General features: G+C 41.9%; 2 protein-coding genes across 3 annotated transcripts in view; both read right to left on the bottom strand.

Annotated features, from left to right (window-relative positions):
• Positions 1 to 11,705, bottom strand: part of msh3 (mutS homolog 3 (E. coli)) — a 55,325-nt gene extending 43,620 nt beyond the window's left edge. Inside the window, exons 1-8 of the mRNA XM_031570568.2 lie at positions 11,178 to 11,705; positions 10,869 to 10,980; positions 10,408 to 10,643; positions 10,104 to 10,313; positions 9,038 to 9,154; positions 8,631 to 8,748; positions 7,668 to 7,801; positions 6,559 to 6,725 (exon numbers count right to left, since the gene is read on the bottom strand). Of these exons, the coding sequence (XP_031426428.1) occupies positions 6,559 to 6,725; positions 7,668 to 7,801; positions 8,631 to 8,748; positions 9,038 to 9,154; positions 10,104 to 10,313; positions 10,408 to 10,643; positions 10,869 to 10,980; positions 11,178 to 11,342 (1,259 nt within the window). The 5' untranslated portion in view covers positions 11,343 to 11,705. The remainder of the gene's footprint in view (positions 1 to 6,558; positions 6,726 to 7,667; positions 7,802 to 8,630; positions 8,749 to 9,037; positions 9,155 to 10,103; positions 10,314 to 10,407; positions 10,644 to 10,868; positions 10,981 to 11,177) is intronic.
• A 632-nt stretch (positions 11,706 to 12,337) lies between these two features.
• On the bottom strand, positions 12,338 to 17,634 carry si:ch211-117c19.1 (myogenesis-regulating glycosidase). 2 transcript variants are annotated; one of them, XM_012828472.2, is made up of 3 exons: positions 17,545 to 17,634; positions 15,868 to 16,286; positions 12,338 to 15,757 (listed from the first exon to the last, which is right to left on the bottom strand). In XM_012828472.2, the coding sequence occupies exons 2-3, from the start codon at positions 16,140 to 16,142 to the stop codon at positions 13,966 to 13,968; spliced, it is 2,067 nt and encodes a 688-aa protein (XP_012683926.1). In that variant the 5' UTR covers positions 16,143 to 16,286; positions 17,545 to 17,634; the 3' UTR covers positions 12,338 to 13,965. The 2 variants fall into 2 exon arrangements, with proteins under 2 accessions (XP_012683926.1, XP_031426429.1); XM_031570569.1 differs by lacking the exon at positions 17,545 to 17,634 and adding an exon at positions 17,339 to 17,509.
• Between the last annotated feature and the right edge of the window lie 384 nt (positions 17,635 to 18,018).

Genomic DNA, 18,018 nt, shown 5'->3' on the forward strand with positions numbered 1-18,018 from the left:
AGAGGACTGATGCAGCTAATAAAAATCCACCCCAAGCGAGGGGGCCAATCAATATAGGCCATCAAATGACAGTTTTCACAGTTCACAGGTCACAGAGGAGCACACTGTGATGACCAGGTGTCGGAGTGATATAGGACACCCCGAGGTTACAAGCCTTAGATACAGCAACAAGGTCGGCTAGATGGGGCCATCAACAGCTTCATACCCTTTTCAGAAAACAGTTACAGTTATTAGGATTCCTCCGTCAGGAGGAAACCTATTGTTATTGTAGGTATTATTATTCTTGTACCATGGGAGTCAATGGCAGCCCCTAGAACCGTATGGTAACTTTTTCTGAAATTTGGCACACTCATTAAGGACAGTCCCTTCTTTACTCACACCAAGTTTCATGTCTCCCACTAGACCACTAGCGCCACCAACGGGTCAAAGTTGGACTTTTGTTAACACACACAACTTTTAAACCGTTTGACCGATTTTCAAAAATGAGGTACCATTGGATTCCTTGGATCAAGACGGATTCGACGTTCAATGGCGCCAATTTTCGGTTTCATAGATTTTCCGCTATTACCGGTTTTATCAAACTGCTTTGAAAGCCTACTCTTCCTACAATTTTTCTCAAATCCCATATGGTAACTTTTTCTGAAATTTGGCACACTCATTAAGGACAGTCCCTTCTTCACTCACACCAAGTTTCATGTCTCCCACTAGACCACACTAGCGCCACCAACGGGTCAAAGTTGGACTTTTGTTATTACTGTAACTTTTGAACCGTTTGACCGATTTTCAAAAATGAGGTACCATTGGATTCCTTGGATCAAGACGAATTCGACGTTTAATGGCGCCAATTTTCGGTTGTATAGATTTTCTGTTATTCCCCGGTTTTATCAAAAACCTTTGAAAGCTTACTCCTCCTACAATTTTGGTCAAATCTTCTTCAAAATCACTAGAGAGGATCTTCAGACCAAGCCTCACAAAACTTAATCAACAAAATTTTGATCCTCACAACCGTTTGTCCGGTATAGCCACTCAAATTCAGCAGAAAAGCAGGAAGTGAAGTAATATCTAAGCAAATCTTTGAGATATTAACCTGGCCGTCAGTGGTGCAGGGGTAGAGAAGTTGTTTGGTAATCAGAAGGTTGCAAGTTCAATTCCCTGTCGAAGTGTCCTTTAGCAAGACACTTCTTTCCCTTCTTCACTCTTCTTTCCTTCTTTTACTCTTCTTTCCAAAATTGTGAAGAATATACATTTTCCCCTGGTTTCGCAATCTTTGGAGGAATCCGCATCGCTGCTTGCAGCTATATTTTCAATTACTTTGCTACTGGTCAAGTCATTTAATCCATTTATTATTATTCAACATTGTATATTTACCACTAATACTCATTGATAAATCGTCTTCAATGAACAGTGTGAAGAGAATTACCCAAAAAAGCTTCCACCTTCAAAAGGTCTTGTCACTCCAAACTTGGCTGACAAAAGGCAGTGAGTGTGTGTGCTTATAATGTAGTCATTTATTGACCTTTCACCTAAGGGGACATGTAGCACTGTGTGTCCTGGACATCACTCTCCCTCTCTCTACAGGAGCTACCAGACGTGGGGAAGCCGTGCACAGAAGTGTTGCACCTTCCAGCTTAAACCTCTGTTTTACTTTACTTCAGGCAGGGTTTGGTGTTGTGCTGGCAGGGGCGTAGCCTCCATAAGCCTCAGCGGGTCTCATTAGCAGGGAGCCAAGCGACCAAACAGCAGCATGTAGCACAGGCCCCAGTCAGCTCATCTACCCCCCCCCCCCCCCCCCCCAGGAGGCACAAACCCTTTCACTGGAGATGCCACAAGTTTGAAAGCACACACATAAAACAGCATTTTCTGTATTTCTGTATTCTGCATTTTGGGTAGAGTCTAGGGCTGGGGATTGGCACAAATGCTCCGATTTGATTGGATTTCACAAGCTAATGATTCCACTCAATCCGATTCTATTAGATTCCGACCCGTCATCGGTAGGAATGAGATATGACATACTATATAGCCGTTTTGCGTACTTGGAGAGATATTTAAAAAGATCTACACTAGGGTGACATCAAAAGATAGCAAGTACACATAAATGCACACGCGCCAGATACTGAGGTTTTAGAACATATAGTTTATAAGTCCTTGAGTCCACACAGATTTGCCTCAGCCTCCAAAACAGAAATGCACCAACAGGCTCCTCCAGCAGAAAGCATCCTCACATCCTTTGGAACCACATTTTTTTTATAAAAATCAATGCACTGCAAGTACCTTCAGTCACAAAAGCACAGCTACAGTCTTATCCTCACTTGTACACACACACACACACACATACACAACCTTTTATGTTCATTCAATGTCTTGAGGAGAAAGAAAAAAAAAAAACACATTCATGTTCAAGTTTGGTTCTCTCCAAAATAGAAAAACAACTCATTCAATCTGGCTATTGAGAATTCCCCCTGTTTTCGTCACCCAAACACAATCTGCAACCATCCTTGCAGCCAATGCGATATTAATGTGCACTTGGAAGAAAAGCATTCCAAGGTGCGGGTACGGTTCTCTAGACGGCAGAAATACAGCACGGTGCAGCATTAGGAAATGAAACCCAGATCCACTGGGATAATTGGAATGCCCTTTTTAAATGGTAACAGGATTCAAATGACTGTGCATTGATTTGCAGATGTAACTTGTCCGGACCTGAAGCTGTGCCCTTTCCAAAGCCACTCAGGGGTTGAATTAAAACGGGATGCTCCAGTATAGTATTATAGAGATGTGCGGAAACAGGGGGCCGCTAAACACTCTCGGACCGTGTCAGAAAAAAAAAAACAATGCATAAGTTCCACAATGCGCCAGCCAGGAGGGGGGAATGACTACAAGAGATTACAGCGAAATCCTTGCCAAATCTGGTGATTTTGAGCCTTGGAGAATGAAAGATGTTACAATAAAAAGACAGGATGATCAGAAAGGGGGACTAAACAACAAAAGCATAGGGGTAGATAATTCTTCAACCAACTTGGAACCCTTGAGAAAGACAGAGAGAGAGAGAGAGAAAGGGAGAAGCAGAGAGCGAAAGAGAGCAACATCGCTTATCCTCCTGTGCTAATCTAATCCTCTCCTCATCACTCATCTCACAGCGCTTGGAGATGATGGCAAATTAGCAGGCCTTCCCCCTTTTCCAAATCACACAAATCAGAACATCCACACCTAATTAGGCCTCCCCGTCTGGCTCTGTGCAATGGCTCTAACTCAAACACACACACTCTCTCTCTCTCTCTCTCTCTCTCTCTCACACCCACTAATGGAGACACACGTACACACAGACAGACACACCTATGTGCAAACATACATACACACACACACACACACACACACACACACACACACACACACACACCTAGAAAATATGAGGCAAAATCAATGATATAACATATATTGCCATCCGAGCAAAGATCCTCCTGGGAGTTTAGTTCAGCTCAGAGGAGGGCAAAAAGGAAATCAAGCAACCTTTTACCAAAGACAGGATAAAACCAAACAAGTTGCGGCCTAATGAATATAATTAGTCTGAGTAAAATTTCACTAAAAATGTACTCAACACAGCAAATCCAGGTCTTTATCTTTCAAGCAACTCAAAGTGAACTTACTGTAAACATAGGCACAACAGCAATTACTATACATCTTCTCAATAAATAGTTTTAATAAAGAAATGTAAAGATATAAATTAAAGCTCGAGTTACAATTGGTAGCATTAATCTTTCTGATAATGTGGTGATTTTATCATCTTCACAAATGATCTGAATATCAGATAGGTACATGAAGGAATGTATCTTCATAGAAACTCTAAACATTGTTCTAAACATTGTAAAGCAAGGAAAACACAAAACGGTCTTGTAATAACTTCCATAACTAATGCAAAGTAGCTCTAATAAGCCATTACAACATTCTTCAAAACAATATGGTATTTTCACTGAGAAAACTCCTTAGAGAACTGTCAAAACCTGAACTGCTGTTCAAAAGCCAGGTCACTCTTTTAATCAAATGAGCCTAACGACCCCCTGTGGAAGAGCGCAGAAAAAGCGAGTTCAGCTCCCACATTAACCTCCTATCCAGTCAGCGCCAGATTCAGGTCCGGTTCAAATTGATCTTCAACTCCTGGCCCAGCATGTCGGGGCTGCTCTTTCAAGCTCAGCTCTGTGAGTGCAACATCCTCGAGGGAAATCTAAAGACAATAAACCTGTCTCAGCCTCTCTCTCAAGGGTAACCCAGAGTACACACACAGACAGAAAACTTCTCACAAACTGAAATGTCAACCCAGTTCACTCCATGAAAACGGGTGGGGTGGGAGGAAAAAGCACACGGCGCTGCAGACCGCAAACTGCTTGAGGCCTTTGATTTGGAGTGCTTTACCCTTAATCAATTTCACACAGGAATTAGCAGGCTTGAACAAACAACGCACAGAGAAACTCAAACTAACATGCCGTGTACACAGCAACACCTACAGATCCTCTGATATCTTAAATCACAGTAGAGACATTCATGTCAGGGCTGTAAGATTTAATGTCTGCTGTAGCAAAAATGAGAATAATAACACATGAGAAGTTATCCAACTGAGGCGAGTGATCTAGCGGTTCTTACGTTCCAGTCTAATAATGACCATTCTTTTTCCTTCTGTTGTTTGGGGCAAACTTTTCTGTGTGTGTAACTCCCAGCTAGTGGCCAGCCAACTCAGTATTCAGACATAGGGCACTAGCCAAATCTGTGTGATGAATTTAAAAACAGATCCAGCGCATCTTACTCCATGATACAAGGGTATGGCAAGGTCCTGACAGAGTTCTGGAAAAAAAAAAATCAATCTAAGCAATGTAAGATCTAAACAAAGCATTACATCGGGAACCCAACTGAGCTGGGACCTGCCAATCAAAAACATTTGAAAGCTTCTCTGTGGTCTTTTCATCATCAACACTGATAAATATTTAAAATATGTATTTTCATTTCTACAAGGAAACAGTTAATACAGTCAACATGCGCCAAGCAAAGGTGTGGCAAAATAAGCAGATCTGTTTAGATATTCGCAGGTGAGGATAAAAAGGTCAGGCCAAATGGCCTATGAGGTCTATTCAAAACAATGTGTGCTGTATGTGCTGAGAATGTATGGAATCAAAGAAAATCTTTCAACATCTTTCAACTCAAAATGTTGATCTAAAACCAGCACCTTGGAAGCTACATATGTGTGCTGTAATGACTGGAGTTCTCTTTTGAGGGAGAAACTTCAAGTAATTATGGATAATTGCATTTCAATGGGCTTACGCTCAGTGCTGCAGTACAGTTAACAGAGAAGAGAGCAGGGAAAGTGGAGGTGTCTTGGGAAAAGTATTAAGCATGCATTGATGCCTAAGATTATAGTTTAGAAAATTATGTGTTTAGCTGCTGAAATTCCCCAAATCTTCTATCCTGAGGAGGGTGCAGCCACATGCCCCTACAGCCGAAGTACCGGCTAAGCCCCAAAATCTGTCACGTCCTGTCAGTTTAACACACTAAGCAGGCTCTATATTCACTTCAGACATGTCTTTAGAGGAGCAACACTATAGTAACCCTTTAACTAAAGAAATTACACAGAAACTCACAATTCACAAAAAAGGTTGCTTGAGACTTTTAAAAAACGCTGTCATATTCATAACGTCATATATTCATGACAAACCATACAAACACCTGTCACAGAGACCTGATGGCAGTTTTCAACAACGCGCAATGTACGCGTCAGTGCGACTTTTTCCCTGCCACTTTTGGAGGTGCGATAGCAGCTCTGACTTGGAAGGCAAACACCACCCAGCAGAGTGATACTCCATTGCCGAAGTCAAGTCGAACGCCGCCGCACGTTGTAATATCGGTCCCTGGTGCGTGAGGAAAATGGCACTAATTACGCAACTGCGACTCCAACCCACTGTTCAATAGGGAATGTCATTAATGCATAATGAGTACATCTGTTGGTGGAGAGCTGAACACAGTAAATCAAAACGGTGCTTCTGGGACAGCTGATGAGACTGGGGAGGAATTATGTCCAAGACGGAGATTTCCTCGACATTTCATTTGCATTTCTAATTAGCAACAGGAGACTCGGAAAACAGTGCAATATACAGGCAAACGATGGAGCCCTACAGGACTCTTTTTTCCACTTCAAGTTAGAGAACCATAGAATTCTCTTCTGACCAAACAGAAATATCCCTGTTCCACTTTCAGACTAAAATCTTTTCAATCACGTATGGCATGTTTGTATGAGTATCCCAATTTCCAGCAAAATCTGAAAAAAGTCCATGCCCATGTATTTCATACACCATTTACTTGTTTAAAAACATTTGCAAGCTCTTACTGACACCCAGTGGTGGAAAACTGTGAGTACAACCGAATAAAGTTGATGAAGTCAAACATGACTGTTGTACCACTTGAGAGATGTTACACCGCACAAAGCTAATCTGAGATGGCCAACATCCAAGCTGTACGGCCAAACAGTTCATTCCATCCTCTTTGAGTTCAGTCATTAAAATGAGTACTTCTGGTGGTTACCTGGCAAGGGCGATGTTGCGTAGGAGCCTCTCCGTCTGCTCTGAGAGGTCAAAGGGCACCAGGATCTCCACTGGCTGGATCCGCAGCACTCTGGACTCTAGCTCGGAGCGGGACGTGTTGTCTGTAAAGCAGTCCACCATCAGGTCTCCAATGGTAGGCTGGACCACCTGTGGTTAGCAGGGCAGAAAGAGCATAATACATTGTGGTAAATGAAAGAGACGTAAGTGGTACCACTAGTGTAGAGGCATCTTGCTACGACCCCAGTATTTTGATTGGAATAATGTCACTACACTAAGGGATGTAAAAATATACCATATCATGGATAAATAAATATATAACACGTATAATGTATAATATAAATGTATAATAAATGCATAGCCTAAGAATTGTAGAACACAAATGCAGCAAATTCACTGTTTTGATTTTAAAACAGCTCACTAACGTGATTTGTGTTAATTTGTGAATAGGTTTTTTAGGAGACTAGGGTGTCGTCTCGTTCAGAACAATGGCCGGGCTTGAAATGGAACAGATCTAGTAATTTTCTGGCCACAGAAGGAAATTGTGGCGCTGTTCCGAGTTTCCCATTGTAAACAAATTCTTAGCCAACACCGGTAGCTGACACACACCCCTGCACTGTACCCATGTAATCTCCATCGTCTGCAAATTATGTTTACCTTTTGATAGACCTTATGAAACTCATTTGTGTAACTATTAACATATTTAAGAATGAAAACAAATTATAAAAGTGTCCAATTACCAGCTACTGTGGCTGGCAGACAAAAAAGTTAGTTTGCACTCCTGGTCACATCCAATATAGATGATATTTTATGTGGAGTGTAAAGTGTAAAAGGCCAAATAATAATTTAGTCACCTCAACACTCATTTTTGGAAACCATAGAAAAAAAGAGGGGCCTACTGTATTGAACTGCATTGAATTGTGAAATTTGTGTATCGTTACACCCCTACACTATAATTGACGTAAAACAATACATCGTTTTTTAATGGGTTAAAAATCTATTTGCAATGCTCAGAAAAAGAAGCCAGAGAGTTACAGAAAGACAGACAAAGAGCAAGATTGAGGGTGATGAACAAATTAGCCTTGGTCTTACCACGACACCCACAATGAGCTCCTTCGACTGCTTGTCCCAGGTCTCATACACGCACATGAGGTAGTTGTTGGGGGCATCCTGCACCACATCCTCAGCATCCTCCAAGTCTCCCAGCTTCAGAAGAGGATTTACATCTGAGACAAGGCATCCAAGTTAGGGATGAAAGTAGAGTCAAAATGAGAGATTTTCTTAATTGGGTCTTTTAAAAACCTTCATGAACTTGTGGAAAACAAACAAACTGTAGCCTTTAACGGTTGTTAGTCAGCTATGGACACTTCCTTGCTTCTTTGTGATTGACCTTATTTGAGTGGTTACTGAGTGTTTTTAATTAAGTTAAAGGTGATGTCTGCCATTCTGTTTTGGTTTCGCTAAAGGTTGTTGATATTTGAGCTGAATAGCCAAGTGTAGCAGGCAGTATGTACCTTATGTACAGTCACGTTCTCAATAATAATTGCAGACCTATTTCAGATGTCCCCTAGAACATGATGTGAACTTAATGACATCCCTACTTTGACAAGAGAAGCTTGGAGTAGTGGTGCCATAAAAGGCCTAAAGGGGGCGATGTTTTTACAGGAGGTGCTCTTTTCCCAGGATTCCTTAAGGAGAAGGGATACCAGCATGTATTTTGGTCACCAAACGTGGAAAAAGCCAATGCTTTGAAGACATGCCCACAAAAAAACATCAAAAATAACATACCCCGGTGATGGAAGGACAAAACGAATGTGTTAGCGTGGGAGCACATCTCTTTGTGATCTCTTCTTTTGAAGTCAGACTCAGACATGTCATTAGGGTGAATCCTTCATGGTTCAATAGGTCATGCCTTAGACTCTACCCTTTCAGGCAGACAGCCCAGGTATGACAAAGTATCACATCTGGCATTCACCTAACAAAGACATCTAACTGAAGATAGATAATTGAAGTGTCCAGGAGCTGGCTGACATTTTCTGAAGGTCAAAAGGATACCCTCCCCCACCAACGTGGACTTTGTGTAGAGGGCAGTCAGCTCACGGGTGAAGAGGGAGCTCTTATTGGCACCTGACGCTTTGATGGCAGAGGTCTCGGTCTGTTTCACCACACCCACCTGCACATACGGAAGGGAGAGGAGAAAGAGTGATTGAAGAGCTTCCTTTCTGAAGTCAGCACATCAGAGCCATGACTGACATTCAAGAAAGCCCTAGGTAAGACTCAAGAGTAATTTCATATGTTGCAATACTTTGCACATATCACTGCATGCAAACTACCCTTACCTGTATTAACCTGACTAACTGTCTTCACTGTATTATGTATTATTATTATTACCCTAAATCATAACAAAAAGTCTTCATCAATCATTCATGCCACAATAACCAGATAAAGCATAAAGCTCCGACCTTGTATCCGCTGGAGACCAGGCGACGGACGTGTACAAACAGCCGATGGGTGGGGATGCTGGCAGTCATGAAGTTGTGATCCATATGACAGAAAATGTTCAGCTCCTTGGCAGCAATCTATGAATATAAGCACATAATGAAACAAATGAATAATGAACAAACTTTCATGCTTTCATTCAATACTTCTCTATGCCTCTCCATGGGGCTTTTTATATAGCCTGTTCAAAACGGGAATGTTGCGCCTTTATTCCTCCTCGCCGTTCAGGATAAAAGGTATGAACACGGAATGGGGGATCACTGTTGTTACGTCCTGATTTCACAACGAGTGCGAGTAAATCACCAGTAAATCTTTGGCTACCATTTGGGCTGGCATCGCATGTATGTCTGACTAGTAAAGGATGCTGTTTGTGTCTGGCTAGGGTCTTCCTTTTTGCTCAACATTTTGGATTGAAATGTGTGGTGATGGAGCATTGTACTAGTATGAGTGTTCTATGACAGCTTTGTGTTGCATGACTTACACTACACTGCACTGCACTGCGTTTTGAAACTGTGTTCAACTGTGACCACACCTCACTGCACGTTTTGCAACCATTGTTAACTAGCTAGTGCTACAAGTGTTATCTATTTTGTTTATTCATTCTACATTTTACTCTATTTCCTCACTCCACAACTATCAAATGTGACAGTATAAAATTACTGCCGGCAATTCTGCTCTCTTGCTTTGAAATAATGGAATGTTGATGTTCTATACAACTTGAGTGGTTACTAGCGGTGAAGAGTCCAAGAAAGGTGTTCCATGCAAAATGTTCGTTTACGCATTTCTTATGCTGTCATGATCGATCATTCCTGTCACTTGCAAGTACTCGATTACTCATGCCCATCCCTATCTCTGTGCTATGTGTTCAAGCAAAATGCAAACTCAAGAATGTGGTGATGATTTTCCTTCTATCTGCTGGGTGTGAATAATTAAGTGCAACTTTTTTCTTGTTCATTTTGACACACTGCCTCTATCATTATTTCGGTAGAAAATGTAGAAAACGATAGAAACATTTATTAGAAATATCACCTCTGCATCCTCTCCAAAGAACCTGTACTTGTAGCCACACTCCACACCAAGGAGAGTGTCTTTGTGCTGTTTTTTGATCTCCAGAAACTGCTGCTCCAGGGGGGTGTAGATGCTCTTGGTTCTCCTGTTGGGGGCACTCACTTCAGGGGCACTCCTCTTGGTGGCACCGCTACCTGCCTTGGTGAACTGACTGAAGTTGAATCCCCGGACCTGAGAAATGGAGTCATGGACATCAGTACCGAAAGGAGCAAGTGTATTCATGAAGTGTAGCAAGAATGTTGACACAGCCTTCATTTGAGCATACCTGTTTTTGCTCAATGGCCTCCACCTCCTTCTCCTCCTCCCCTGGGCTCTCTCTTTTAATGTTTGTGGGGCTGTCTGCTGATTCTCTGCTGTGGTCCATGAGGCCCCCTCCACATGAAGTATGTGGCCCTTTTTCCTCTGGCCCATTTCTCGGCGCTGTGCTGGGACAACTGAAGCCTTTCAGTCTTTCCAGGGTGGAGCACGAAAGGCTACCTCTGGACGTCGGAGGTCTTGGCTCTTCAGAGGGAATATATGAGCATTTACAAAACATCGCACGGTCACAACATCTCAGTCACAATGATAGAGTAGACCTTTATAGAAATCAATGGTAAGGAAATGTGTTAAAATGTCACTTCATCTTTTGTGTGCAAAAACTAGTCGAGCAATAGGTAACAATCAGAAAAAAGTTGACAATTTATTCTGGCCTCCTATCCTTAGCAGTATTGCGCGTCTTTAAATTACCTTTGATACTGTCACTGAAAGTGGCATCAGTGTCCATGTTTTCAAACTCTCCATCATGGGACAGTTTGGCTCGCTTCCCCGGGGATTCCACTCCATCTTCACAGTGTTTTTTCTATTAAAAACACACGAAGGTGAGACCTTGTGATCTCTGGTAGTTATATGACGTTGAAATAGACTCGGGGCGTTGCATAACTTCAACATGAGCTTTTTAACGATAATAGAGCCTACTTGCTGTCGAAACACGTTGAAACAACTGTCTGGCAAAGAATGCTGTGTTGTGATAGTGTTTATAACTAAATTAGTATTTACCTTCACTCCCACCCCAAGGTGAAGAGTATTCGAATTAATCCCAGATTTATTTGCACTGTCGCCTTCTGGTTTCTTATTGACTTCAGCAAAGAATTTACTGATGGACGTCTGTATGTTAGACTTTTTCTTACTTGGTTTAGACTTCACAGCGAACCTTGCATGCATTTTCAGGAATGCATGAAAACTGATTTCAATATACAACTTTGGAAACAAGCAACTATTAAAAATAGAACAAGCCACCGGTCTTCGTAAAGCACTGTCGCTTGAATGACGTTGTGTTGATAGCCATGCGCACAGACACCGTTGTTCAAGACGTTTCGCACTGCGCTGTGTTGCGCATATTGAAGTGTTGAGAGTACCAGCAGAAGGCGGCAAAGCCTCTGTTTTTACCACATTTTGTTCCAGTTGGTTGCGAGCAGACAGCAATTGTGGCCCCCCAGGAAAATATCAAACAACACTGATTAAATCCAAAAAAAAAAAGAAAAAAGAAATCCATCACTTGGCCCCCTGAATCTTTCAGGGTTTCCCACTCTTTGCTACAGCCCTGCAACATCTTGCCTCTTTAGGTAAGAGACATGCATCAGTATTGCATGCATGGGTAATGAACATAAAGCATAGAGATCGACATAGAGAGATCCAGAGAGCTTAGATGCGTGTGTACAGGTGCATCTCAATAAATTAGAATATCATCAAAAAGTTGATTTATTTCAGTAATTCGATTCAAAAAGTGAAACTCATATATTATATAGATTCATTACACACAGACTGACATATTTCAAGTGTTTATTTCTTGAACCTTGAACTGAACCAGACTGAGAGACCATTTAAAGGCTCAGGAAACCTTTGCAGGTGTTTTGAGTTAATTAGCGCTGATTAGAGTGTGACAATATTGTCTTCAATATTGAACTTTTTCACAATATTCTAATTTTCTGAGATACTAAATTTGGGGTTTTCATTAGCTGTCAATTATTATCATCAAAATTAAAAAAAAAAAAAACACTTGAAATATATCATTATGTGTGCAATGAATCTATATAATATATGAGTTTCACTTTTTGAATCAAATTACTGAAATAAATCAACTTTTTGATGATATTCTAATTTATTGAGATGCACCTGTATATCATTTGAAAGGCTAGTTCTGATACAAAACCAACAAGTTTTTGAGTTATAACAAAGGATCATTTATTGACTGGATTAAGACAAACATTAAATTACAGCAAAATCCCTTCTTTCTCCTACCATAAGAAAATATAATCATTGTAAGACAAGAATGGCCCTGGATCAATTGTGCGCAGAGGTTAGTTAATTCTTTCACATTGCTTTAATTCAGACCTCCATATGCATATCAGATTGATACAGACACACCTACTGTTGTACTGTTGTCTTTTTACATAGAGAGAAGCCGTGAAAAAGGTGCAAAAATGTGCTACAGTTTTATCTCAATTATAGTTAGTGCACACTCCAGTACATATTCAATTTTCACCTGTTAAACAGAGCACAGCATTTTACAAAGGCAATAGCAGATTGAGAGAACTACTTTCCAGTGTGGTCCCATGACACCAACATCACACTGAAATATTATACTCTTATTTTACTTTCGTTTGGCAAGAATAAGTATGTATTAACTTAATTTGATCATTAAACTTGTCAAGTGCATAAGTCTTCATGTACTCAAATCCTAATGGCAGTTTTATCCAAAATATACAATCAACACTTTTAGATCATGCGTTAAAACAAGTCATCTTTGCTTTGGACTATGTGTACCGTAAAATGAGATATGCAGAATGAACAGAACATAAAACCAGTCCTATACCTCACAGTTCTTGGACTATCTTTTTCCCAGTGCAAATTCTTTACCCAAAAGACAATACCAAGGAAACCCAAAATGTATAAAAAAATGTAATTCCCTTTCTTTCCTGTCATCCCAGGTGTAGTGTATTGAGTCAGTAAAAGCAAAAGGTCAGTATGGAACTATAAATGGACACAAAGGCTCATAGAAACCTTATAGAGGCTCAGGAGTGCTGCTTGGCAAGTTTCATTTCAACATAAATAGGACGTTTACACTGACATCGAACTATGTTAGACATTACTTTGGTAGCAATGCAGTTGCTACTGGTACATTTAAAGATGACTTTCAGCATTAAAAAAGATAATAAATTAAATGGTCAAAAGAAGAGTGTTTTGTAGGTAAATTCAGAGACAAGGTAAAGCTGAATTAAGATTAACATGCAATGAGGTATTTACAAACTTCAGCAGAATATTATATCCATTAATCACAATAGAAGAAAAAACCGCTAGGTCCATAATGTCTGAAAAATGATGGCACAATAACTTCAATTTAGTTCCCTCATAAATTCTACCTGTCTAAAACTATTCAACACCATTTTTGTTGCTGAGCTAACATTTATGGAACAACAGCAAACAAGAGGCAAACAATATAGTGACGGCATCTACTTGGCAGTTTCTTGTTCTTCCTCACCACATTCATCTTTTCCAGTTAAGCTCAATAAGTATACCTTAAATGTAGCTTTCCTCACTTGTATGTATCCCAGTGATCAGGCCTACATTTTTTAAGAAATTAACAAGGGATGTAAAAAGAAATCACCATATAGTTTGAAAGGAGTGTTATCACAAACAAAGGACTGGCTTAACTGATGTTGATGGAATAAATCACAGAATGGCAAGACAACAATGAAAGGCATTACCGTTCACATTATTATGGAATGCACCTATGATAGGCAAGAAAACCATTATACAGTATTTAATGCATCGTTTCCCTGAGCCCTTAGCCTGTCCACACAAAATATGCAATTTCATCCAGATCTACGGGGTAGTCAGTAAGATGGATGGGTCCTTTGTCAAAATGCTCCCCCTTGTAGCTTCTCCATCTGCCAGCGGGAAGGTAGATATCTCTCTCCTGTTTGCCCGGCTCCAGAACAGGTGCCACCATTAGATCGTCCCCAATGAGGAACTGTGAGTCTATCTTGTGTGCTGCCTCATCCTCCCAGGAAATCCACCAGAGAGGGCGGATGATGGGGTCTCCGGTGTCCAGCACCTCTCCAGCAAGCTCCAGCACTCGCGGAGCCACCAGGGTTTCGTGCAGGGCGGTGAACTTTCGAGCAATCTCCACCACCTCCTCGTCATACGCCCAGGGTGGAATGGAGAACTGCATGGCTGGCATGAAGGCGGAGAGCTCTAGCCAGCGGATGTACAGCTCCCGGTCTGGCAGGCCTGTGGACCCCAGAGTACGGTTCGGGAAAGCATTACCACCAATCATGTCTGGCAAAATGAACTGATAGCCCAGGATGCTAATGGTCAAGACAGTAGGGATGATTGATTTGAGACCAAGGTCATAACCCCACACAGAGTCCCGATCAAAAAGCCTGAAGAAACAGGAGATGTTCTGGGACTGGTAGCCGGAGCGAACCACAGCCCGGTCATTGAAGGGAATGGCCATCTCTGTGTAGCGGCGCGTAAAGGTGCTAGGGTCATGCATAGGGGCATAGGTGCTAAACTGCTTTGGTAGGTAGCTGGTTTCCCCTGCATCAAAATTAAATGAGGTGATTCCATACTCTGTCTTAAGGGCACGCAGATGTGAGGCAAACCATTCACGAGCATCTGGATTGGTAAAGTCCAGGATGCTCCCGATACCGTTCCACCAGCGGACCAAGGCAGGAAGCTGTCCGCTGGGTTCTCGGACAAACAGCTCGCTCTCCACTCCAACGCCAAAGTTGGCGGAATCGTAGTTAACGAAGGGATGGATCCACAGAGAAACTAGGAAACCGTCATCCTTCAGACTCTGAAACATGGTGGACACGTTGGGAAACTTCACAGGGTCAAACGTGAACTCCCCATAATCGCTGGTGTAACGGTCATCAAGTTCCAGGAGGCTACAGTTGAAGCCGTGCTTCTGGATGTCTGACGCATACTTTAGCAGCTTTTCCCGGTCCACTGCAGTCTTATGCAACGCCCACGTGGACCAAATTGGCTGGCGGAACATCGCCTCGGACGGAACCTTGCTGGGTTTGTTGAAGTAACGCCGGACCATGTACTTGTGTATGGAGGTCACGTCACGACCAACACACACGCGATAGCTTAGCTCAGCGAGCGGTGCCTGTCCGGGCAGTGGTTTGTAAGGGCTGTCATTATACCGTGCCTGGAAGCGAAGAACCTTCTCCTCATCATCCCAGCCAAGGTGAAAAGGCACAGAGTCATTAATCTTAATGGCTGTGGCGTTGGCCGAGAGCCAGTACCGCTCGAGAATGCTACCAAAGTCCTGGCGGTTTGAGTAAACGTCTCCGGTGATGAACGGCTTGGGCGGTTGCTGCCCTTCCACAGACATGGGCCAGTGCTGGATGGCTTGCTCCGCGCCCCCATACCAGTGCGAGCCGTTGTAAGACATGGCATGCTCCACGGAGCGGCCCTCCTCCAGCTCCTCCCAGCGCACTCGGTAGCACATCACCGTGTCCTTTGGCCTGACGGTTTGAATGAAGAAGTTCAGTTTCCCTGTGCCTGACTGGTCACAGCGAAGGATTCCACCCTCTTTGGAGCAGGAGTCCAGATCAAGAGATCCCGACCTAAATTGAAATAGCACATACAGAGAGTAAATGTGTGGAACAGTTCATGATTTTCTGTAAATACAGTATACTTTCACTGATAAAGAAACACTGCAAGTACCAGCACAGACCTGAAAAACATTCTGAAGATGACCTCATTCACTTGATTGCGGATGATGAACCCATCTGATTTAAGGTCCAGTAGTTCTGTTTTGAGGATCTCTGCTCGGCGCAGAGAAGCACTGTAGTAGCACCATGCTACTATGGCTGCCATCACTAGCACCACGCCCAGGGTTATTGCAAGTAACATTGGACGGCCTTGTCGACCCCATTTCTTCTGCTTAGGGGGCTTACGGAAGGGCCCAGGGTACAGATCCCCTACAGTCCCCTGTACTATTTGGTACATACTGAGGAGTTAGGCAATAAGCCTACAAAATAAATGATGTAGATTACAATTACGTAGATCTGATCAGTGAGGTTCCCATTGGGCAATACGATGTTTCTTCAAAAAAAATGCTGGTGAAATCGGTCCCCAAGAACTACTTCCCATCTGCAAAAAAGAAAGCAATGCAATTAGTGACCTCCAAAACCTGTAGTAAACTTCCTCAACTCTGAACCATATTCTAATATCGGTTTGCACTCTGTGAAATGATTAGCCTCCACTGGCAGTTTTTTCCAGAATATAGCCTCACCTATAATTTGTGTTATCATTGGTTTTCAAATACATCAAAATGGTCAAAGCTGCTACAAATCTAATTGAGCCTGGACCTCTTGTGTGTTATGTGACCTGCTATAGTGAAACTGTTCTGTTAAACAATCAGTAGTGTTGAGTTACAGGGCATTAGTGCAAAGAAAAGGAAGGGTTCAGAGAGAATCAAAATAGACTAAATTAACTAGTACAAAACTACCAAGCTGCAGAATTGCTGTTTACACTTCAAAGCAATATAATCTATGGTCTAGACTCTAGACAGTGATTTTACAGCAAAACACTTCAGGGTCATATTTACAGGGTCATATTTTGCACATCATTATATTTAAGACGGACAGCAAGCAATTACATGACAATTACATGAGTCTGGCCAAATAGAGCTAAGTCTTCCAGCACCAACAGCAAACTGCCAAACTTGCAGCACTAACAAGACAAGTCAGCATAGTATTTCAAGTATGCTGATGTAACCATGGGCCAGATTCGGTGCCTGTCGTTTATTGTATTTGGAGGGCCTTTTATAAACACATAGAGAGAGAGTGGGAGACAATAGGCTACTTTTCAAACGAATTTAAACATTAGTTCGACAATCCTAAAACCACTTCGCAATAGTTAAACAAGCATCCTCTACAAAGCAGTTCAAAAATTTCTCTTGAAATCATTTCTCCTAATGTTTTCGTGCTGCGATCTCTATGTGGGCGCTGTGGCTTGTTAGGAGACAACACAAACAGGGTCATATTCACTGTAATCGAACTTCGATCGATTATTGTGTCGTTGTTGGAAGGCAGCAATGTATGTTTGGAATTTTTTTTTGCATTGCAACTGCCACAACTGCCCGCAAGATTAACATCTTAAAAATGTAAGTTTAAAACAAAATATTACGACCGTTTTCTCACATGTTTATCCCTTTCCGCTTCATTGTAAAGTTAGTTCCACCACTAACAACACAGAGGCAGACACTTGACATCAAAAGGAAAAAGCAGATTATTTTGAGATATTATTAGATAATTCCTCACAAAACTCACACCACATTATTATACTGACAAAACAAAGTATGGAAACTAGACTTAAACCAAGACAATAACCAGGTTTCCCCACTTACCAGCGACAAGCCAAAGATCACAAAGATATGCCTTCCTGTGGCAACTCAGTTGGAAGATGATCACGTGTTCCACGCGTTGAAGGCGGTACTTGGTCTGTGCTGATTGCCCCAGATGCCTACCAATCAGAAGGGCCTGCAGACATGTACTAGGTTGACGTAGGTTTTGAATTTCTGAATCAGCACTGAATCAGGCCTGAAATCCGTGAGCAGTTCAGTTGTTGTATAACTATTAAATATTTAAATGCAGAGTTTAATCTCTAATAGGGATTTAACCACACTGATGCAACATCTGATGCAAAACATCACTTGTCAAACACACGTAACAAAACAGTAGCAAAATGAATAATTTACCACAAGATGGCAGCGTCGATCCTTCTACTGATACTACTCTTGGTCAGGGCGAAGTACTCCAGAAGCAGGCTCAAATTGAGTATGCACGCCTCTCAACGGTTTCTGGCTAATTTGACCATGAGG

Source organism: Clupea harengus, chromosome 7, assembly GCF_900700415.2.
Source record: "Clupea harengus chromosome 7, Ch_v2.0.2, whole genome shotgun sequence".
NCBI classification, from domain to species: domain Eukaryota; kingdom Metazoa; phylum Chordata; class Actinopteri; order Clupeiformes; family Clupeidae; genus Clupea; species Clupea harengus.